The following is a 25,226-nucleotide window of genomic DNA, read 5'->3' on the forward strand; positions in this document are numbered from 1 at the left end:
ACTTTCAAAATGGGCCTGAAAGGGACACATTTTGCAAGCAGGGAGGACATCATATCGAGTATGATGGCCCAACTTTGGAAGATTCCAATGGAAGCATTCTGCACCTGCTTTTAACAATGGCAGGATTGATGGTACAAATGCATGTGTATGTGGGGGGGGGGATCTACTTTGAAGGTGATTAGATCTGCATTGCCATATCTTGTGCTATGACAGTGCAGGATCACAATTCTGGGAACTTTTTGACTGCCCCTCATGTAAAATTGCTTTCTAAATAACAAAGTCAAATTTCTATATAACAAAATTTTTTTAATTTGTAACGACCATCAACCATTAAAAGTTGATTAATTTATCTGGGTTAAGTTTGAATTTAGGTTCAATTTCAGGTATCAATCTGTAAACCCTTTGTAAAACCAAGGCCCAAGTGTGAGAAATACTTGTTCTTAGCTTTTAAAATCATCGTGTAATCTGTCCCCACATGGCTACCAGTTGTAAAGGAGGAGGAGAGAAATTAGGTCCAAATGCTGTTGTTGACAAACGATTTACAATTAATGAATGTCAAAACCATTAAAAAGTGATAATTTTGACAACCCGCTAGACTAATTTTTGAGATTAGTGGAGATTAGTGATAGGGTTTCTCATTTCCCAGGATAGAATTAATTATTTCTAAGATATACAAAATATCTTGAAATCAAATGATATAATTATTTTTCATTTTTTAAAGTAATTTAGTACATTTGCAATCTCCAAAATCATATTAATAATGCTGTGTAAGATATATATTAAAAATTACCTTTGAATTATGTAGAAATTTCACAAATAGAAAAAATTTATTAAAGTTTGCTGGAAACTGCATACAATGACGACAAAAAAAAAAAAAAAAAAATGCTTTGAATTGGGTTGAAAATTTAAAAAAAATGAACTTAGATCAAACTTCTAACTTAAAAAGTAATTTTTTTTTTAAATAGAACATAATACAAAATATTACTGTAAATTTTTATAATAAGATTTTAAAAAGCAAAGATGGTCAATACTCCGATTACTCAATCTGGTTCTTATTTAACTAATGAAAAGTCCTGCTACCGAGAATGCCCTTTCCAATTCATTTGGGTGGAATCACCTTTAATACATTTAAGAGAAGACAGATGATGTTTTTTTTTTCACCTGTAGCCTGGAAGATTTCTAGTTTGTTTTTGAGATTGTAGTACTTCTTTTGCTCTCTAGTATTCTTGATTTGTCTACCTCTGCTGCTCCAATAGCGACATCGAGCTTATAGCCCAGTAATTCAACAGTTCGTTTGTCTTTAATAATCAGGTTTATGAAGAAAAACTTCATACTTGCATACTTCCGTATTTGTTTGTATTCTTGCCCAATTTGCACAACCTGGTGTTACGCAGTTATTGAACCTACTGGGCATGGTTAAAAATTAAGACAGCATGAGCACAATTGTTCCAGATATTACAGGTTCTGATAAGTAAAGAATTTTTAGAGTCCTGCCACAAATAAGCTACATATTGATCATTTGTGAAATGCCATAACGAAGAAAAATTAAAAAACTAATAAGTAGGTTTTAAATTAATAAATACAAATGTATTCTGACAGTTTATGAGTTAATTATACTTTCTATTTGCAAAATTTCCTCAACCTTAACACAAAATAAGAAAAAAAGTGAATTTTTAAGAAATTTGCAGGATTTTCCGGGTTAAAAAAACAACTGGGATCCTGTTTGAGAAACCCTAATTAGTGAGATTCTATTTTATTTAATTATTAGTTCAATTGAAATTTGAAGAACTATTAATATAGTGTTTAAGCTTTACTAAAAAAATTAATGTGTTGTGAGAAGTTGATAAAAGCTCAAAAAAGAAAGACACCGTAGAAAAGTTTGGAATTCCTGCAAATAATTTATCATAACAAATTGCGTTAAAAAGCATTTTTACGAATAAAATGCTTTATTAAACTAAAAAAAATCACCATTTCTTAATGTAAACCCATAGACCACGTGATGACAGTCGATTGACAGAACATGGCGGCGATGACTCGTGTGTCGCTACTCTGATATCTAGGTACTCACGCTCATGTTAACCCGCCATCTGTCGGCTTTGTTCGTAACTTCGAACGTTCGTAAGTAGAGGACTGCCTGTAATACTTTATTTACCAAAAAGTATAATTTCTGTATAACAAAATTTCCCTGTAGTGAATTTTTTCCAGAATTTAGCAACTTCATTATATAAAAGTTTGAGTGTAATTATTTGATAAAAGGAAGAGAAAGAGCTAATGCTTCTCTTCACTCAGAAAGGATTAAATGATTATGTCTTTTGATCATTTTAAAAACAACTATAATGATATAATTTAATAATGATACATTAAAGAGAGTAAGAAAGTATATACGCAAATACAATAGAATCTTGCTTTACATAAAACTGATATATGCAGATGGAAAATACACAAATCTGCATATATCAGTTAGATTAATTAACCCACTTTTGCTACTAATTCTTAAATCAAAGTCAGCAAACAAGCTTCTCCAGCTTCTGACATTTCAAACACAGAACTACTAAATGTTACTCAATGTACTAAATATCCTGACTTTCATGTATTTTTCTCACAATAGTATAGTTAATACAGTATAATAAAATTTTGTTTTGTATATTCAGAAACAATAGTAAAGCATTTTAATTTAGGTTGTGTTCTGTGTTAATTTAAAATTTCCAAATAATAAAAATTATGGAAAATTTCAGAGGTTTTAACACAAGGTTTTGATCACTGATAACTTTTATATCATCTACGTTAGCTTATGTATCTGACAAATGGTTCAGATTATGTCTATGTTACTGAGGTAAACATACTTTGGGAATAATTTATATAAATTGAAAAGAAATCTCTAATAAAATAAAATTAAATAAACATACATTGTTAACTACATTAGCTCTTTTGGGTACAGAGTCAACATTGCTATCCAAACCGTCTTCGGTGGATTTTCTTTTTGCTACGGTATTCATAACGTCGGCGAGTGCCGAAGACAGACCCGAAGTACTTGGATGTTGATTGTGTTCCATTCCAAGTTGTTTGAGAAACGAATCATTTGACTGTCTTCCATTACCAATGTTTGATTCAATACTATTTTCAGTCTCATTCTAAATAAATAAATAAAAATACATTCATTTAATAAAATTAAAACAAACTAATTTATAAAAAATAGAAATATACATAAATTTAAGTAAAGTTATTTTATATTACTATTATCAGTACATTTAATTGCTAAACTTGCCAAACCATTTGGAAAAAATCTATCAGACTAGCGGAAAATATGTTGTCCAAATCTTTAACATACATTTTACCAAAAGTAAATATTGAATTTGTTTTCAAATAATAATGATAATTTTTTTTTGAATAAATGTATAAATGTTACCCATTTCATCTAATTAATTTATACATTTTAATCACACATTTCATAAGAAAAGAGGAGTTTAATTCCAGAAATAAGATAATTTCATTTAATAAAATCCTGCCAAATTAACTTCGAAAGTTAAAGTATTCATATAATAACATAAACAAAGTAAAACAAAGAAAAAAAAAAAAAAGGAAAACAAATTTTAAAGAAAAATTCCCTAATAAAACCAAAATGCATACAAAAATTACAAATAAACAACTACACTACGAGTAATGTCATCAGTACATAATTTACTGTATAATTACCAAACCACTGCAAGTCATTTCAAAAGCTTTATCTAAAAATAAATATTTTCTATGTGTTGTCAGAAATTAGATAAGTGAAATAATCGGTAAGGAAATATAATACATTTCCTTCCTCTATAGCAGTCGTGTTGATTGGAAAGCTCAATGAGAAAAATGTTATTCAGTTCCTTTACAAATTAAGTAATCTTTATTTGATCTGTACATAGAAAATTATATCTAATTTCATATTAAAACATTTTTTAAAATATGAATTATATCTTTTCTCCCAGAATGTTGGTATTAATAACTTACCTAATAATTTATGGAAGTAATGAGATAAATAAAATTCTATTATTAAAAATGTATACATTGGGAATAAATTACAAAATAAGTAATTTTGAACAAATTTCTTTTAAATGAAACCGTTTACCGTATTTACTCGCACATAAGACGAGGTTTTTATTCATTTATCACAGCTTCAAATTCCTAGGTCGTCCTATATGCTCAAGTGAAAGATTCTTTGCGTTTTTGCAAACCATGTATTTGCATTTTTTACCAGATGCTTACCCTCTTGTATTTAAAAACATAAGTATTTTATCTGGGTCGTTTGAATCGTTCATGTATATTGTCAGGAGTAAAACTGAATATTAATAAGAAGAGCAAAGCTTTTGAATTGAATTCCAGATTGAAATTCCAAAATCACGCGGGAGCACGATACAAGTTTTAATCCATTCCCTCGTAAAACAGATGATTATTTGGAAATCAGAATTCGGAGAAACTCTTAAGTGTAATTGACGGAGACTGGATGACTGTTAAAAATTGGCCAAAAAAGGTTCCCGATTGTCCGGCTTTACGTGAACAAATTATGTTGTCGATTTTACAAGATTTTTCCTTAAAGTTTGTAATTTTTGCAGGACAATGTGTGCATTTACATTCATTTGATATTTTACTTGTGATTAATTGAAATAAAATTAGAACCGTATTAATAGATCCAATTTTCTTTATTTTGACGTTTAAGGTCACACCTCGTCCTATGTGCGAGTTAATACGGTATATATAACTTTAATGCATTTAAATAATGAAACAAAAACAACAAACTTAACACTGAGAAAGAACCAAATGCTTTTTTCAAAACACTTTAAAGAAATTTTGTAGCAGATAAAATATATACAAATTCAGTTTTTGAGATGAGAAATTATTTTAATTACAGAATTATAAAATATGTTAACTGAATTCCATAAAAAATACTTTATTTTATAGGTCGTTATACAAAATCCGAGTAAATTTTTAATTAAAAGTTCTAAACTTCCAGTTTTTTTGGATTAAATTTACACAAATTTTTAAGTAATTAAATCCCAATCTGGTTTAAAAAGGCAGGCAGTTAGGCCACCACCTTACATTAAGATTAATTAGAATTTAATTTATAGTTGATTAATACACATTTCAATCATAATGAAATTTTACAACAAACAATAATTGGAAGAAAGCAAGTTTATTGTAAACATGCTATCTTCCAATTTCATCTATTAAATATTATTGTTTTTTTCCTAAATTTAATTTTTAAATATGATATCCGAACAATAAATCCACGCACCCAATATTTAAATAACGACACGCAATTGGCTGTATTATTGGGCTATAATTAGAATTAGTGCCATACAAATGCCCAATAATATGGAATATCGTTTGGCATCATATCTGAACAAGCTGATAATGCTTCATTTTAAATAATTTATTGAAATGTGTAAAAAATTTATATATAAATGTGAAGATATATCCTAAATTAGATATGACGTGCAGAAAGAAAAATTAGTTATTATATGAAAAAATAAATTAGAATATATCAGAAGAAATACAATGTATAGTTTAGTTGATTATTAACTAATTATATTAAGTCAATTAAGCGATTTTAGCAAAGTCATTCAATTATGTTAATCAGAAATCATTTTATTTCCTAAAGAGTTCTTTAAGCATTAATAAATGTATATTTAATTTCATCAACAGAGCTCAAATTTAATTAATCTTGAGTTAACCGAAACCATGTATTTGAATTTTAAATGTTACGGTAATGAAATTTTCTTTTATAGTTAAAAATTCTTACAATACAGTTAAATAGACAAATAGAAAAAAATACAAGAAATAAAATTTGAAATAATAATAATAATAAAGTTTTCAGTAAAACGGATACCAGTATAAAAGTTTTATTTACATAGCTTTCTTATTACAATATTTTCTTGCAGATGCCAAAAATAATTTAGTTTATATCTAAAGATAAATATCATCTGCATTATGTATACAACTGAAAGAATACTGCTTCAACTCTGGTTAACACTACATATATATATATATATATAAATCCTGTTTTTGGAGTGGACAACTTAACAATGAATTTTTAGAATTAACATTTTAGAAGAACCTACTTTCTCATGATTAGTCTTCAATCTGCATTAATATTTGTACTTAAAAAGCCATAATAAAGCAGTATGAGTTACATTGGATAAAGAAACTATCTGATGTTTTCAGTCATTAATCAGCACCCTTATATAAGATCCTTTAATTCATTCAGTGCAGAGTCCAGCACTATCATTTTTGTTCCTTCACTTACTTCTGAGCTAAGTATTCAGCACAAGAAAAATCTGCTTCAGGAGTAATATTTTCGGCATTTACGGAAGTGTTTTTGTTGAAAATCAACACGACTGTGCATGTATAAGATATGTATCACGTATGAAGACATATTTTTACTCTTGGCAAAAAACATTAAAACAAGAATACAAATATTATATTTGATTAAAGTACGTTTTTGAAGTAAATAGTGAATAGTATAACCTATTTGTGAGCTTGTCATTAATTAGAAGCTAGTCCAGGGGTTTTTCACTTTTTTCTTTCTTCGTAGTGAAAAATAAGAATGGCTTAGGACAGTGGTGAATACAAAGGAAGAGCCCCGTAGTCCTCACTTGTACACACAAAAAATTTTAAATTTATTCATTCAAACTTGAAAACACTGTTTTTGAAAACATTTATGATGGTAAATATGGTTTATCAAACCATCTGCAATACAATTGCCATGCACATGTTTAATAAAAGGTATTTATTAATTATTCAAATATTTTTAATTTTTGAGTAAGTCCCCACTTCTAGATTTGCCACTGGGTGAAGAGAAGCATAATTAAGTGGGAAAGATTAGACTAGATGAAGACTACTTATTTGTATTTCCTTTAATGATGTGTTTAAAACAATTAAATGTTACGATTTTAAGTTTTTTTTTTGTTTCTAAACTACATAGATGTTGTTGATTTGTGATTATTCCTATTACAAAACTTAAATGCCTATTTCTTGAAATACTTGGTTTACCTGTAGAAAACATTCCCTTCTGTTTTTTCCTTACTAAAAATTGCTGAAAGTAATTATAGTGTACAGTCTGTATTTCTTACCATCTAAAGAAATTGAAATACCAGTAACGGTACTCGACAAGGTGTCGTTATGCTCGGCATTACGTACAAAATACTCTTTCATCTCGTACGACGAGCTCGGCATTAACCTAGTGACATTTCACCGAGCACCGAATAAAGAGAAGTTCCAAAGAGTCAACGATTAAGCTGAATTTTGAACTTTGTTGATGAAACTAGCTAAATGACAATTGTCCTTTTACAATTTTAGTAGATATTTTTACTTGATCAGAATATCGTGTGTATTATACTGATCTAAAACATAATTGAAAACTATAATGTAGCATTAGATCACTTGTAACATTTTTAAAAATTATAAACACATTTCATTTCTTGAATACCAACATTACTATGTCACAAATTTTAATATTAAACATGGGGGAAAAAATTCTTGTCACTAATGCAAAAATCAACAGATTTTAGAACATTGTCAACTAAGTAATTTTTTAATGTAATTTCATGCAAAATCTTTAATATAATAAAATTTTATCTCTCTCAATTATATATCGTAATCTTAACGAAAATTTTATTATATTTTTCTTTGCTCTAATTTTGTTTTAACGAGATAGAAAATTCATGCAATTTCAATGCAGGGTTTTCACTAACCTTTCCGGGAGACTCTGGCTTCAAAAGTTGTTGGATTAACAAATCTTGTGATGCACGATAACCTTTATCATCGTCACTGTTCAGCAGCTAGTGGTAACAAGAGAATTACAGTACTTTGTAAATAAACAGTATTTACGTACAGTGGAATATGATAGCAAATAAAAAGTTAAATAGTGGATGAAAGATAATAATAAATGAATATAATTAAAATTTAGTTTTGTCACAATTATTATTATTATAAATATTACATAAAAAAATACTTTAAAGTTTGATATTTAACACCCAAATAACATCAACTAATCTTGAAAAGTGACAATGATGAGTTTCTAAATTAAATTATAAATTAATGTTGTAATCACATTAAAATTCAACTACACAAATTTATAAATACTTCAAATATTCAACATTAAAATATAATATTGAACGGAATATATACATAATGTTTATTCCTTTCGATAATTAACAAAGTTCTGATCCATGCAGATGTCAAACTATGCGAAAATTTAAGAATTTAGTGAAGTTAAAACTTTTTTTAAATAAAAATTTGTAGAACAAAATTAAACTGCTAAGGATTTAATATTTTTAATAAGTTATATTTCTGAAATGCATATAAATTTATTTAAAAATCATTTCAAGTAATATTTCACTAGGCATGAAATAACTTTCACGTTTGGAATATAAATTAAGAAACTAAATCAATATCTTTTTAAAAAATCCTGTTCAAATCCAAGACCTTAATTTTTTTGGGGTATTTGACAATCATTTATTTCAGAGTTCTTATCTAAAATATACATGCATTAATTATTATTCAAATGGAAATATTGTTTCCATTAGAAAAAAACAATTGATCTGAGCATCTTTATGTAATGATCCAAAATTACATAGTTGTAATTTTAGACATTTTATTAAGACATCTATAATTATATATTTCATAATATAATTAACAAGAAGCTGTAAAAAATATTCAACTCATACAATGATTACTGCAAGCTACTGTTTAGAAAATTCCAATAAATTACAATATTTTTTAAAACCTAATAGTCTCTCTTAATTTCAACTGTGAAGTATAAAATTAATTCATCTTGCTGTTCATTTGCTTCAGAATTGCCTATCCTTATACGTATATACACATACTCCGAAACAGAATGTGAATACTTTTTTGTAATGTACATAATATAGAAATCATCTGTAATATCCAGTGTAATTACATGATTTATTTCCAGATATTACAAATGTTTTCTCAAAGATAAAAGATTGCCATTTAAAGACATAATAGCTTTAGAAATTCATTTTAATAAATTAAGCTTTACGAGTAATTGAGAATACCTGACATTGTTTGTTTTAGATGAAAGAAAATGCCTGTAGCATAAAACATTTTTGTTTTCTACTGGTTTCTTGATATTTTTGTGTTATTTGTTGCATATACAACCAATATGAGTTGTGGTTAAGCTTTAAGTTACTTCAAAAACTTCTTTCCAAACAGAAATTCTAGTAAAATACCAGTTTTTAATCCAATATTCTGAAATGTTCTAGTCTTAAAATTGATTATCTGTTGCCATTAACAAGATCAATTTTTCCTTACTTTTATAATTAGGCCTGATATATAAATAAAGTTATTAGCAGTTGTACCAGTATCTGGACACAATTTTGGCAGAATGAAAAACAATATTATCAATAAAATTATTCCTGTACTGTCAACTAACAGAAATGACAATCAGTAATCATTTCTGACAATTAAAATTTAATATGTATTAACCTAAATTATATCTTTACAGATTCCCTAGCTGATACAAAATGTTTTTTGTGATTAAGTTTCTCACAGGAAAGAAAGGAAAAGTATATTATCAAAATTATTTGAAATGTCAACAGTAAAGCATAAAATGCTCTACAAGATGTCAAAATATAACACAGTTTCAACATTTCATAAAACATCAAATAGTTAATTTTAAGCACCATCTACCTGTTTTTAAATATTCTTCTTATTATTTATTTGCTTTGCATCATTTAAATTACCATTCTAGTGTTTTATCGTCCATGTTTTTAAGTTAATTTTTTGATATAATTTATAAAAGTTAATATAGATTATTACAATGCTTAGAAATATTTAGCTACAGCAATTAACAATTACATTACAAATACAATACTCTAATAAGAATAGCTAAGGTTACTTAGTAATGCAATTTACTAATTACCATTTTTAAATCTTATTAAATTTCTTTTAAATTTTAGGCCATTTCTTCCTCCCAAATCATTTCACTTGCATAAAATGTACGCTTACAATCTGCTTACATCCTTCCAATAGTTGTGAAAGATACCATATTTTCAGTTAAAATGTGTTAAATATTTTATTCTGCTTATTGTGTTAGGTTCATTTATGTTATGTGAACATTAATCAAAATTGTATGCATTCTATCAAATACACAAAACTTCACACTGAAGTTTTTTGGAGCTTTGTCCATTCTCAAATCTTCTAATCAAAAAATAATAAACCTTAAAGACAATTACCTAAAAATGCTTGGTTTTGAAATAAAGTTTAATCCATCACAAGCATTTAAAAGTGTGCTTGCAAGTATTTAACTTAATATTTTCTCTTTTCCATACTTTTCGAAATTAAATTTTGATCTCACGTAACTGGAAGAGTTCGAACAGAGGTTATCAATATTTTGGCAAAAAGGAATACCTTTTATGATTCAGCTATTCAAGAAGTAGGACACGCAAACCAAAACACACTTAAAATAAAGCAATATTTACATGAAGTGACTAGGATGTGTCTTCTCTCAAGTTTTAAATGAAAACAGGAAAAAAATGAGAAAATTGAAATTAATAAAGTTCATATATTTAAAACTGTAAGGTTAAAAAACAAATCACAGAAAGTTTGAAAGTATTTTTAAATGATCGAAAATGGATCATTTTTTGTTGTCTCACAATCCAGAAAAAATAAAATTATTCCCAATGAATAAATGAAACAATTTGTATTTGAGATTTGAAACAAGCAAATTTAATTTTAATTACTGTAAAACTTAAATTCATACTTAATAAACCATTGAATATATTAACAAAGAAAAATCTCGTTGACTATATAACCGAAGTTACAGTAAATTCCTACCCATGTTAAACAAACATATGTACTGTAAAAGTATAAATTTGAAATACGACATGGAATTAATTTTTTCTAGTATGTAATAAAAAAAAGCCCTTAAATACATACAAAAACTAACTTAATAACCAGGTACAAACTTTTAAGCAGTGCCTCTATTGTTAAGTAATTCTAACCATTATTATAAAATTATTTTTTGTTTCCAAGTAATTAAATTGCACTCTAATAATTTTCTACTACACTCAAACCTGTTTTTGTGTGATTTTTTTATTTGTGCGGTATATCGAATTTCAATCAAATTGGTATACCGCACAAAACAAATCGCACAAAAACAGGTTTGAGTGTACTATTTCAAAATTTTTTAAAATTAATAAAATCAAGGTTTTTTTTAATTTAACTGCGAAAGCCACAAAAAATGAACTATTTTTTGATTCTTTGGTTATTTTTTTAAATAACTTATTGAATTAAAGCTTAAGTTTAGACAAAATTATCTCAAAAATTGAATGCAAAATCAGAATGCTATATTAAGAATAAAAAACATTACTTTTCTAAATAGTAAAAGTCAATTCTCGTCGAAAATAAGTTCATCTTTATATTAGTTTTGCATTGTTTCTGTAAGACAATCAATTAAACTAAACTGAAAACTTAATTGCTTGAAAACAAAAGCTTGAATTATATTTCCTATTTTGTAGATAAGATATTTAAGATATTTTAAACAAATTTTATGTTATATAGTACTCAGCTGTTGCATACACAAGACATTATGCAAGTCATTTTCTCATTAAGATTCATTGATACTTTTTCTTGAACTTAATGATTGCAAAAATCCAAACTATGAATTTCTTTTTGAAACACTTTATACCAATCTACCGATATTTACCGATTCCTTAAAACTGAGGGCTTAGTTGAAAAACATTAGGAAGTTTGAGAAAAAAAAAAAAAAGATTGTTTGTATTTCAATTCACCAGTGTTTTAATATGCAACATTTTTTTTTTTTATTAATGTCAGTATATATTTGTGGCCATGTAACTGAACCATGAAAGTTTCTCAATGATGCACAAATCCCCAAATTTGTTAGCAATGCATTTTTTATAGTATGCAGGATTATGCTGTTTTTCCACTACTCTCTTTGATTACTAATCTAATTATATTTATTCAAAGATAAAACTTTGAACAATATAGTAAAAAAAAAAAAAAAAAACTTCAATTATGCTTCAATTAGAAATTGCATTTAGATGAAAAATTTGAAATTGTCTCAATTATCAATTTTTTTTTAATTAGAAATTTTATAGAAAGATGAGTTATTACAAGTAATAAAATTTATTTTTAATTGCTAACATTAATATATTTAAAGAAAAAAAAAAATTGAAATCACTAAATCCAATTGTCAAATAATAACATTTCATGAAACCGATTGATTTATCGACGATTCTGACAATGTTTAAAATAAAAAGTCTATTTTGAAATGATTTAATTTATAAAATTAGCAATCAGTAAAGAAATTATATAAAATTACTTACCTTTCTTAACATATTATTATTATTATTATTTATATTTCTCCTGTGAGTGTCAGAATTAGATTCACTGGCAGTGGTTGCTATGTTATCATTTTCAAGTCTACGAGATCTACCAGATATTTCAACAATTTCTTCGTCGTCTTGATTTAAAAGTTCTTTTAATATAATATTTTCATTCCTTGATGTTGAAATTGTTGTATTTGCACTTTCAGACACAGATTTTGTAGCACTATTAGTCTCGTGTTCTAACAAATTGTGTGTTGGTGTCCCATTTCTTTCACTAGAAATTCCTTTAGATGCGGAAGAATCGGCTTCTTCGGTACCTTGGGTAAGAAGATTTCTCAGTTTTTGTGTAGTACTGCTATTCATTTGAACGTCGGATATTATACCAGATACAGATGTGGCAGGACTACTGATGGGCACTTCAGTTGTAGCAGTTGATGCTTCCTCCTTTTTTAATGCACTAGTAATATTTGGTGATATTTTCCCACTGGAAGGCTGAGTTTGTCCAGAGCTGAAGGCAAATGTATTAGTGTATGGGGCAACATGCCCAGAAAGAGGACTACTTGTTGAGCTAAGCTGTGAAACTGGTGATTCCTTTGTGGATATCAAATCTGGACTGAAGGCACTACTAGAGGGCAGAGAAGTTTGTGATATCCTGAGGGCCCTTGAAGTGCTATTGGTATTACTTACAGTTGTTGTTGATGTCTGTATAGAAGGGCTACTGCTCACCAAATAGTTGTTTCCTCCAAGAGATGTAGTAGGCAGATTAGTATTCAGTCCACTGTCTGAGCTACTTAAATCCCAACTGGAAGATGGAAATAAGTCTAATCCTAAATCATTTAACAAATCTTGATGTGAAGGACTGAGATTAGGAAATGTCATTGTGGAATTAGATGATGAAATAGTGGAAACTGTTGTCATTGGACCACCCATACTTCCATTTATGTTCCCACTTATTCCAAGACTCGTTCCGACAGTTGAAGCCGACGACGTCGTAGGAGATGGACTACGACACTTTGAAAGGTCTCCACTATTCCCTTCAATAGATAATGTTGAATCCACATCCCTAAAAGATTACATTACATTATTATTTGAAATAATATTAAATAATCTATAATATAGAAAAATTGGTTTTAACTACATATTTCATCATATTCTTACTGATGATGTAAGAGTAAATTAAGAATATCTTCAATTATTTTTTAAAAAAGTCTAACAAAACACTTAATATAAAAATTATACAAATTTCAAATAAAACAAAGAAAATGTTGCTACTATTTAAAATTTAATAACTTCTATTTTTCCTCACATAAAAAAAAAATATTTTTTTGTATGCAATGTAGAATTTAGCATCACATCTTTATTTGCCATCTTTCAAGATATGTCCGTAAACTCTGTTCATTACAAAAGAAATATAGTAACTTCATCTATAAAGGTGCCTGGGAATAGAAGGGAAGCTTGTCTTTGAAAATATAGGTTGCATATACTCTAAAAAATATATTTATTTTAAAAATCCAGATTTTTTGGACAATATCCTATATAATAAATTAAAGTTTTTGAATTATTATTACAAAATTATTAAATTTTCAAGGATTAATTAGAGAAAAAGTATTAATGAATATAATTTTTTCGGATGTAATTTTTTTGTAAGAATTACAATTTATATTTGTGTTAGAGAACAAAACATTTTTAATGTTTTTGAGATACAGAATTAATATGATCAAATTGTAACTATTTTTAATTCCTGATTTAGTAAAGAGAAGTAAGTTGTAAAAAGCTTTCAATGATTATATATATATATAATAAAAGTAATAATAATACAAATTTCCTTCTCTCTTATAGAAACAGTTTTTGAAAATAAAAATTCAAATTGTTTTATTTTTTATTTTGTAATGAATTCTGCAGTTGTAGTTTAATTATATTGTGTAAATTAAAAAAAAAAAAACAAACCTAAAGAACAAAATATTTTATTCCCTGAAAGCAATTTGTTTCTTAATATGAATGGACAATTTTCCTGTAAATAACAGAACATGCTTCATTTTACTCTAATAAAATAATTTTGATCTTGATTTTATAAACAGGACTTTCAGATTTAAAAAAATTTATTTCGAGACAATTTTTATTATGTAATAAGTTTTTATCTTTCCATAAAAAATAATAGATGTGTGTAAAAAATACAGTATACTATGAAATATTTTTATACTGTAATAGCAATAAAATTACTAGCATAATTTACAATAAGTAAGAGAGTTTATTTCCTCTTTTTGACACAGTATAGACAAAATTGATGTAATTTTAAAGATATCATTTAAAACATACATTCTTGAATTTGGTATTCTTGTTTTAATATATATACGACTATTTTTAAATTTAAAAAAATGTTTAAACAATATTTGATGCTGAAAATGAACTAAAATATGTTCATTATTTTATTCATTAAGTTTTAAAGATGCTAAGACACTTTTTTAAAGAAGAAAATAAAAAAAAATTCAAATAATTTACGATAGAATCATACCTAATTATAGAATGAGTTGCCATAATGAATTCCTGGTCACTAACTGACCTACTGTAGGAAAACCTTTTGCTCTTTGTCTGAACATGAACATACCTATCTTGGGACACTTGAAGCCTGTATATACTACTAGTATTGTTTCCTGTATGAAGTGCTATAAAAAAGCATTAAAATGAAATTAGCATTAAATAAGCGTTAAAATGAAATTTTTTATTATTCTTTTAGAGTAGGGAAGAAAAATAAAACTTACTTTCTTTTAAATGCTGATCAATCTTTTGTAAATCTGAGGGGTGACAAAGTTCCTGTACAATTCGTCCTACAAGATCTTTATTCAGATATTGACTATATGTTGACGAAACACCACTAAAGCATATTTAATGTGTCTTAGCATATGTTAAACATATTGTTACTGTGAATGACCAAAATCTGGCGAATGTCGACTTTCTCCGGTGAATGTCAATATTCACACAGTCATTTCGTGTATGTACGAAATATTTGCTAAATATCATTATTTCTCATTTACACTGACATTCAGCATGCACCGATATGAATGTTGAATAAAAATATTGTTCCTAGCATTTAGTCGTGGAACAATTTTTGTTGTAATTACAGTGTGTATAGCCCTGCCTTCCACTTCTCAAATTAATTGCAGCTGCTTCCGAAGGACATTTTTTACCTAACCTAACCTAAAACAAACCTAATGTAATATTAATAATATAACCAAATATTCGGTCTTTCACCAACGGTCTCTCGTATGTGTCAACATTAACCGGAGAATCTTGACACACTATTTTTGATCTTTCACAGTAACATATATACATATTATATTTTTAGAAATCAGTTATTTTCAATTCTATAATCATATACTATAAAACAAAAACTGTATACTTTAATGTTATTAATTTATGAGTATTTTTAGAATGAACTAAAAACTAAATATTTTGATAAAAGACTAATTTTCTACATTTATATTAAATAGATAACTTTAATTTAATAAAGAACTGGAAAAACATTCCAAAATGAAGAAATATTTACTTTCATGTAAACTGCAGATAAATCTCAAAATAATAATGAATATTAAGATGTTTATTCAACACAAAATTAAAACAAACCTTGTATCAATAGCCAAGATTTTCCCAGTTAAATCCAATCGTGTTGTAAACTGCTCTACCCCAATAGAACTTGGACTTTTTTCGTTATGTGGTATACGACGGGCAACGCAAAGTAAACGTGTTTGAACTTCTGTAAATACAAATAAAATTCCAAATTTTATTGATTTCTGTAAATACGTAATATATAAATAAATCAAATTAAAGTGTAAAATTTCAGAAAAGTAAATTTTAATAAAAAAAAAAAGGTGTATAAAAAATTACATAAACAGCATTATTAAATGTATTCATATTACATTTTTATTTAAAATATTTATGAAAATAAATGTGTTTAAAAAGTCTAGTAAATAACTCCTGTAATGTATCAAATTAAATAATGAAGTGAATCAAATAAACAAAGGATAGAACAAATAAGACTGCAGTAAATAATTTTATTTTATCAAAATAATACAGAAAATGATAAGCCTGTTTATAAGTGACACAATTTTTTAAAATTTACATCATCTTTTTCTTTTAAATTCTTAACACATTGAAATGAAAAAGTATGGTGTGAAGGATTAAATATATAAAAATGAAATTTTAAAAAATTTATTCCCATGCTTAATATAGGAACTAGTTTTTATTTACTACTACTTAACAACAGAGATTTTAACATGCATAACAGTAAATACCATTTGAAATAAAAAAATTCTACACACACTTACACACAAACTAATAATATACCCCAATATATTATACTAAACCAAACAATTGCCATAATTAATCGGGCTATTATTTTGCTATCAATAATAACTAGATATTAAGTAATTTGGTAATAGAGGTAGATGTTAGGTGCCGTCTCTTATCTAAATTAATAATTTTTAATAATTTATTAATAATTTAGAAATATGATTATTAATTTAGACAAGAGAATGTTAACACCTACCTCTATTACCAAATTATCTAATATCTAGTTAATATTAATAGCAAAATAATAGCCCGATTAATTACGGCAATAATTTGGGTTAGTATTAATACATTGGGCTTTGGGATGATTAATATTTATACCAATACATTATGATAAAAATCAATAATCTAGCTATTGCATAATAACAAGCGAAACAGTTATCAAAATCAAAAGCTAGTTTATGAATCAAATGTAACTTCTAAACTGTTTAATTCCTCATATAAAAATAAATATCAAAAAACAAACAAAAAAAAGAATGCAATTATAAAATACTTTTATTTCTTTGAATTGTTTTAAAGTTTTCAAAACGAGTATGTCATATCTTCAAATATAAATAAAATGGCACAGATACAATTATAAATTAAATAATTTTGATTTTATTATCACATATATGTACAATAAACATGCCACAGGCATTACCCTAATTACAGAACAGTAAAATGTTTCAATTAAAGTCTGTCACAAGTAGTCAAAACAAAAGGAGAGAGATCAATAATTTTTTGAGATATCTGTAACATCAGACCATTTAGCATTATGTAAATACATCATTAAAATAGGCACAATTAAAAAAAAACCCTGAAGTCTTAAAAATAGTTGAATGCTTTATCAGTATAAATATTTGTTGCACAGATATATTTATATTTGTTTATTTATAAATAAATTATGAATCATATTTTGCATTAATGTAACACAGTTCTGTATTTATAAAATAAATGGAATAATTGTGTTAAAGAAAAAACTGCACTCACTATTGTACATATAATAATCTAAATCAATACAAATGCTAACGTTACGATAGGAATTTTTACTCCAAATTTTGCTATATACAGTTTCAAAAAAAGTGCTTAAAATCTTTTATGAATTATTATTTGAAAAAAAATATGTAAAAATAAAAAAGCCCATTAAAAGACACATTTTAATTTCTAACAATCAATTTTGAAATACACAAACTGTCTTAAGACTGTTCAAAATAAGTAAGAGCCATTATCTAACTTCCATGGTATATTTTCAAACACTGACAATACAATTCTACAAGCCAAATACATTAGTAACTATACATGACTGAGTGTTTACCTGCATCTCCTTCAATACCCTCCGACTTCTCTCCCGTGAAGGGTAACAACAATGCAGAGACCTGCATGTTTTCGTATTGAGAAACATGGGCCTGCTTCTCTTCCATAGTCTCGTCTTGGTCGTCGGGAGGCTTGATAAGAAAACGGCAATTAAAAGATCGGCTCTTACTTGTATTAGATTCCGATGGCCAACCAAATCCATTGCCTACGAGAAATTATGTTAGTAAGCTTTTGCTAAATTTCGACTAACGAGAAGAGAATGATAAAATACAATATATTTCAACTGAATTTTAAAAAGTAATCATTTACTTTAAATTTTGTTTAAAATCAAAAGAAATACTCACCTATTGACATAGGCAACAGATTACTACTGAAACGTGCATGATCTCCTATATGAATGATGTTATATATGCTCTTGTCCACCAAGTCATCCTAATAGATATGATGGGACTTGAGTGTTTGTAGTAAGGTAAATTTATTTTAAATATTAGTTCACAAAAGTAAATTTCCTAATTTCAAACTGTTTAGTAACACTTTCCTACATTTCCTATACAACTATCAAGAAAATTTCACAACTATCGTACGAATTGTTTCATTCTAAGAAATATCATAAATATTGTTGGATCGTTTACTATTAAATTATACTCATTCATTCATTTATAACATTTACTTATTTTTACAAATTAACTGAAAACACTAATAAAAATAACTTATAAATATAAATATATTAACCTTTAACAAGCACAACTTTGGTCATTTAAAAAGAAATTTGGCTTTTTTCAGAGACAATACTTAATTTTTCATAAATTTCATTTATAAATCCCTAAACTCACTTAAAACAAATGTATTTATTTCTAAACCCATCTTAAACAATGAATAATTTTTTCATGTCTTTGAATATCAAAATTTATCGTAGGGTGAAAACAAAATGCGCATTTGTTCATTTGTACACAATATTTAAATTTAAATTTGATCGTTCTGCATAAAACCAAATTTTTTTAAAAACTACTTTAATGGTAAAACAACAACAACCAGAAAATTTCCAAATAAATATAATTCTAAAATAATCTGAACTTTTGAATGGACAATTTTTGTAATTTCATATCCTGATGACGAGCTGAGAACTGTTTAAGATAGAATGTAAGATTTTTTTAAAAGAAATTGTATATATGACATAAGAAAATATATATAAAGCCATTTCCAGTGAAATAAGCATTACGTACATAGTGAATATTTTTGTCTTATGACTTTCAGGCAAATTCAATTACGACTTGACAAAATATACTAAATTTTAATAACAAAACACGACAATGCTCCATTATCGATTTTTCGTGCAGCAATAATTAATATCATGTATGTACTTGTACATTTTTATAGAATTAAATGTGTTATGTTGTGTTTCACAGTCAATACTTTAACTCCAGAGCTACATTTACAAAGCAAAAGATAGTTAATTATTCTTGGCCTAGTTATCTTCATATGATATGGACCAAACAGTTTTCTGCTAACTGGAAATGTTACCTGCCACATATTTACACTTTAAAGTAATTTTTAAAATTTTCTTATTCTTTTCCTATTTCAAAATCGTACTGTACAAATTGTCATGCAATGTTACCTAGGTTTGACTAATTTGAATTCCAAAGTTAAGAATTTTTATGACAGAAGCCAGCATATTCCACTATATTGTCAAGTATCAGTAACAAAATCTGTCTATGAAGAGAGTGAAATGAATAACCATATCTTTATTTCTACTGTTAATCATTATCGGTAGTAGTGTAATTTTGAAAATTTAATATTTTAAGTATCAAAGTTTGATACATAGATAACTCTTAGTGAAATTTTTCATTTTCTAGAAAATATAAATTAGTTCCTATACTCAGTTTATGTAAGTTAAGTTTAAAATCAAATATATATATATATAATTCTTACATTATCTGCAAATGATCACTATTGAACACACAAATTTTAAAAGCAATTTTACAAATTTTTCAAGATATGCTAATATAAGTAAAATCACTTGCTTTTCTCTTCACTCATTTATAAATTCACAAACATACAATCTTGTTTATGCTTACATTTTCCTCTCATTATACTTGATAATACAATTTTCATAAAACACAAATCAAAGAATCAAGAAGTGATAAAGAGAAATCGGAAATATAAAAACAAGTTTGCGTGTTTATTTTACTTGTAATTTTTGGTATATGTTTCTTTTGTCGGTATGATTCCTTAGAAAATTAGTAAATTTCGGATTTCATATTTCAGTTTTTCTGTTTCCTTAATCATATTTTCATATGTAAATATATTACCACAAATTATGGAAACATGTTGCATTTTTCCACAATTTATGCAAATATAAGTCTCATTTCACCTCATAAATTTCAGAATTAATATTTCATAAATTTTAGAAATATGTAAATAAAAATCTATCTGGCCATTGTCTGTTTATAACAAAATTTGGAATTCAAAACTTGTTTCTTTTTTTTTTTTTAAATTTAATTTCTAAATACTGAAAATTACATTTGATATCAATCATTTTAATGTACTGGAAAAAAAATCAACACAAAAAACAAAGTCATTGTACAAAGTTATATTCATTGTCTTAAATGCTATATTCAATGATGTAAAAATGTTTAAAAACACAAACATCCAATTTTATTTGGAATCATTTCTTAAACCTAATCTAATTTTTAAGGAATAATTTATAAAATAAATGAGCATTAAAGTCATCAGAATTTAATTGAATATAAAAATAAATTCATTAGAATTAAATAAAACAAAGCAAACATATCACTTCATTTGCTTGATTTTCTTCTTAGGTACCTGAATTGTATTTGATTACTTTTATATAAATATAACAAATTAGCCTTTATTTTAATAATAACGTGTAAAACATTTTTTAGTAGAATTATTAGGTTACATTTTAACTGATTAAATAATTTAATGACTCAAAAATTTGATACTATTGATAAATATATTGCTATCTGTTATAATTTTCAGGGGTAAATAACTAACTTATAATAGTTTATTTAAATTAAAAAATAATGGTCAAAATATAATATTTACTTGCAATTTTTTATTTAATGAATGTCCATATTGTTATGGTTATCCAAATGCTTGATATCAGTCTCTTTCTATATATGTATATGTGCTTATGTAATATGTATTTTAGACCAATATACAAGCAACAATATATTTTGTCATAATTATAAAGCACTAAAAATGTAAGCTCGGTATATAAAGCAAACAATAACTATTTGCATCATCGATCTTCCAAATTATTCTTCAGGCTATTTTAAGACTAGTAAATAAATTAAAAGTATTTACTAGCCTTATAGGTTGTCTAGCTAGATTAATATGTATTTAATTTATTTACTAGCTTTAAAATAGCCTAACATATAAACTGGCAGATCGTTAGATAATAAACTTGGTTTACTAAAGCCAAATGCTACCATAATTGCTAGATTTTACTATATTATCTTGTTAATCTAATTACAAATTAATTACAAACAAATTTGGCTTTCAGGTAGCTACATCATTATCTCTTGGTATTTTAAAATGATTAATTTACATTAACTTTTAATAGTTAAATAAATCATTTTAAAAAGTCAAGAGAGAAGTTTGATTTGGAGCTTCAGTGGTTTAACTTATGACATATCTACATGCAAAAAGTGTATGTATTTTGAATAAATATTACTCTGAAATGTTTTGAGATGAATTTGTTCAAAAGTTATTAAATTAAATGTCATTGCTTTCTTACAAAATTATCAAAAAATACCATATATCACAAAAGTAACATTCCTTTATAGTTACTTTCTAATTAGCTGAAAAGTTGTCGGTAAAATATATTTAAATTGTAAATTTGGCATTGCGCTTGTATATTAGAATGACATTTATGGAATTTGAATCACTGTTTTTCCAGTTTTAATAATTATTAATAATTAAGACACTAATAGACTGCAACATACTAGTTTCTAATGCCATATTATTCAATCATTATGTAATTTAAGTATCCAAATTATTAATATCTAACTCAAAGGAATTATAGTAGTTGCAATAGTAAAATTATTCTGTATACTATATATAATTGACACTTTAAATGAAATGGAATATTTAGTTTGTTTTATCGGCTGTCAAAAATTTACACAGATTAAATTACATAAAAACAAAATACTATAGTAATAGAAAAAATAATAACTAGAAAACATAATTCACAATCTGCATATTTTATTTTTACCTATATATTTAATATTTTGTCTTGTTTTGGTGTTTATAATAAAATACTTTAAGGTATCTTCAAATTACTATAGATTTTTTTTTTTTTACATATTAAAGAGAAGTTAGCTTCCTGAAAACACAAGGCTGTAAGCTTTTGTCTACAACTTTATGCTTTTATGAAGATTTAAACAAGCAGAAATATAAGCTTGTCAATACTTGTTCATAGTCCAGTAATAGCCAGGAATTAGACTTCATACAATATCTGAGCAGTGTATGATACAGATTTATTTATATGAAAGGGACATGCTTGCTTAGGGTATCGCACAACCTTAAATTCATCACTACAAAGTAGCTTCTACTAAAATATGGACACCAATACTTAACCCAAGATCACATGCAAAATTTTTAATTTGCATAAAGTAGAGAATTTCCACTGATTTTTCACATGATTACACTGCATGTAATTGCCATTCCTCAAATTTGATGATTCTGAAAAATCTTCTAATGTATCTTCTGTGTATGCACAAAATTTCAATGTCATACATTGTCTAGTTTGCAAACTATTGTTCTGTAAACAAAACAATAGCTTGTAAACTACTAAAAACTGTACAGGACACTAAAACTTTGCAACAGTGTGGACTAATGTGAAACAAGTTCAGCTGTAAATATGACTGGAGAACTAAAGTGCTGATCAGAAGGACTAGAAAATAGTTTTTCTGTTTTTAGGCACAAAATAAAAAGTACAGAAATATTTAAACTGTTGAAGATCAGAGTGCCCCACACTATCTTATGGAGTCTTGCATTCATACTTATAGTGACTCAAAAACAACCAATTCGTTACGTCATATGTTGCCGACAAATATCTACGATGTCAGAACAGGAAATTGCCGTGTTATTGTGTGTAAAAAATTGTGCACAACAACATATGCAAAGCAGAAGATTTATGCATAAGTTTTACGAGGGTCTGTGATAAGCAGGGAGGGAAAGCATTTTGTTTTTGACTGAAGTTATCACACGAAGGGTAGGACATTGCTTCCGTGACATCCATGTACTCAGTAAATGTGGTAAAAAAAATGCCCATGAAAAACTAGCAGACACAGAAAATCACTGCTATTGCAAGACTGCAGATAAAATAAGTTCCTATTCAGTATGTGCAAAGTGTAGTTGTATGACAGATGACAATAAAGAATATAAATTAAAATTAAATATAAGACAGAAAAAGTAATTCAGTTTAGTATGTATTTCATATTAGGAATATACTAATTTGATAAAAATTTAATTTTATTTGTAGTTTTCCTGCTTATACATGGATACATTTTCCAATTTTCTTCCATTTCTTTAAAAATAAATTTGTAAATTTAACTTTAAGAAAATGTTCAATATGTAATGTTCTTTAAACGTTTCATCTCAGGTTAACATTTTATATAGACGTTAGATTGAAAAAATATTATTTCATTCTAATTATTTGGCTACGTCAACAATTGTTTGAACGAACAAAATAATTTAAAGTATCTTCACAGTCTAAAAATATTTGCTAAATTTTACGTAGCGTAAAAGTGATATGAAAATCAATAGTTATGAGTAATAAAAATAAGAGCAAAAAATATATACCTTTAACAGTTTTATAAAAGTGTATATTTTTCATAATAAAATGCATATTTATCATCATTAATCTTATAAATTTAAATTAATCACTTGTAAGATAATATTAAAACTTGAATTGTTTAGATTATCAAATTTAGAAATAATTAATTGATATTTCTGGAATTATAACTTCTTAAGTTTTTATATTTTCAACAAGTTTTCCCTAGTACTAACATGCAAAATTTCACAAAAACCTTTTGATGAAAAAGAAGAATACAATTATGTAAGATAGTTGAATAGTTGGAAAAAAAGAAACTATTTTAAGAAAGAAAAAAAAAAAACATATACATACCTGACGATATTTTAGAAAAGACGAAATATTATCAGACACGAATTCTATTTTCCCATCTGTATTTACAGTTAATGAGAAACCATCTAATGCCTAAATTAAAAAAAATTTAATAATCAATTACATTCATGAAATGTTAAATGCAAAAAAAAAAAAAAAAAAAAAAAAAATGTTTACTAATGTAACAAAGTGGGGGGGGAAATAGTTTTATTTTCAAGAGACAGCAACTAAAAACTTAAACTAAGATGATCAACTTTGTTTCTATTTTTAGTAAGATTCAATGCAAAATAAGGTTTTGAAATAATAGTACCATCATTTTCAATGTTCAAACTGGAGTTTTTGAACATTTTATTTTTTGGATCAGCATCATTTTAATACATCTTTAGGTATATAAACACATTTAATTTAAAAATTCGATGATGATAAGTAACGAAGATATTAAGCGTCACCACAATCAGATACATTTTGTAAATTACAACAGCTGGAAGAAAATTATAGTGAAATCTAATAAATTTTTGATAATAACTTTGCAAGTGTTGTGTGTTTGCAAACTTATGTAAAAGACGATTTAAGAGATTCGCTGTTAAAATGCACAATTATTAAAATACTATATAAATATTGCAATGAATGGAATTTCTGTAAATATTGTTTTGATGTGCATTACACTATCAAATATAACAACTGGAAATTGTTTACTTCATATATTAGTAATTACACAAAATATTTTTTCCTGCCAACAATAAATAACTCCTAATTAAATTTTTTAACATTTAAAATGAAGTCTAAACTAATATATAATCTTAATTTTAAGGCATTAACAAATCTGCTATGTAAATACCGAAACTTTTATTGCTGGGAAAAGTTTTAAATGCTACAATTGCAAGCCCTTCCCATTTCAAATGTTATCTTTTGTTATATTGTCAATTAATAGTTATTAAAATTTTAACTCATATTTTCATTATAATTTACATGCTTAAAATACCATTTATTTATTTATTTATTTTTGCTTGAAAATCCTATTTATATTTAGACTATGCTTATATATTAATGTTTGTTTCAGTAGAGGAATAATGTAACTATTATTTCTACTTCCT

The 25,226-nt window shown here is 26.3% G+C and overlaps 1 protein-coding gene across 12 annotated transcripts in view; it reads right to left on the reverse strand.

Moving 5' to 3' along the window:
• The window catches only part of tai (taiman), a 286,233-nt gene that overhangs the window by 14,433 nt on the left and 246,574 nt on the right, over positions 1-25,226 (reverse strand). For 11 of the 12 annotated variants that reach the window (XM_067262740.1, XM_067262739.1, XM_067262737.1 and 8 more), the window contains 9 exons: positions 24,136-24,225; positions 18,326-18,413; positions 17,983-18,186; positions 15,966-16,095; positions 15,104-15,216; positions 14,857-15,007; positions 12,342-13,407; positions 7,725-7,811; positions 2,907-3,131 (listed from right to left, as the gene is read on the reverse strand). In XM_067262740.1, coding sequence (XP_067118841.1) covers positions 2,907-3,131; positions 7,725-7,811; positions 12,342-13,407; positions 14,857-15,007; positions 15,104-15,216; positions 15,966-16,095; positions 17,983-18,186; positions 18,326-18,413; positions 24,136-24,225 — 2,154 coding nt within the window. The remainder of the gene's footprint in view (positions 1-2,906; positions 3,132-7,724; positions 7,812-12,341; positions 13,408-14,856; positions 15,008-15,103; positions 15,217-15,965; positions 16,096-17,982; positions 18,187-18,325; positions 18,414-24,135; positions 24,226-25,226) is intronic. The other variant, XM_067262741.1, reaches the window with a different exon arrangement.

This window comes from Centruroides vittatus, unplaced genomic scaffold, assembly GCF_030686945.1.
Source record: "Centruroides vittatus isolate TY-2023 unplaced genomic scaffold, ASM3068694v2 contig_1507, whole genome shotgun sequence".
Taxonomy (NCBI): Eukaryota; Metazoa; Arthropoda; class Arachnida; order Scorpiones; family Buthidae; genus Centruroides; species Centruroides vittatus.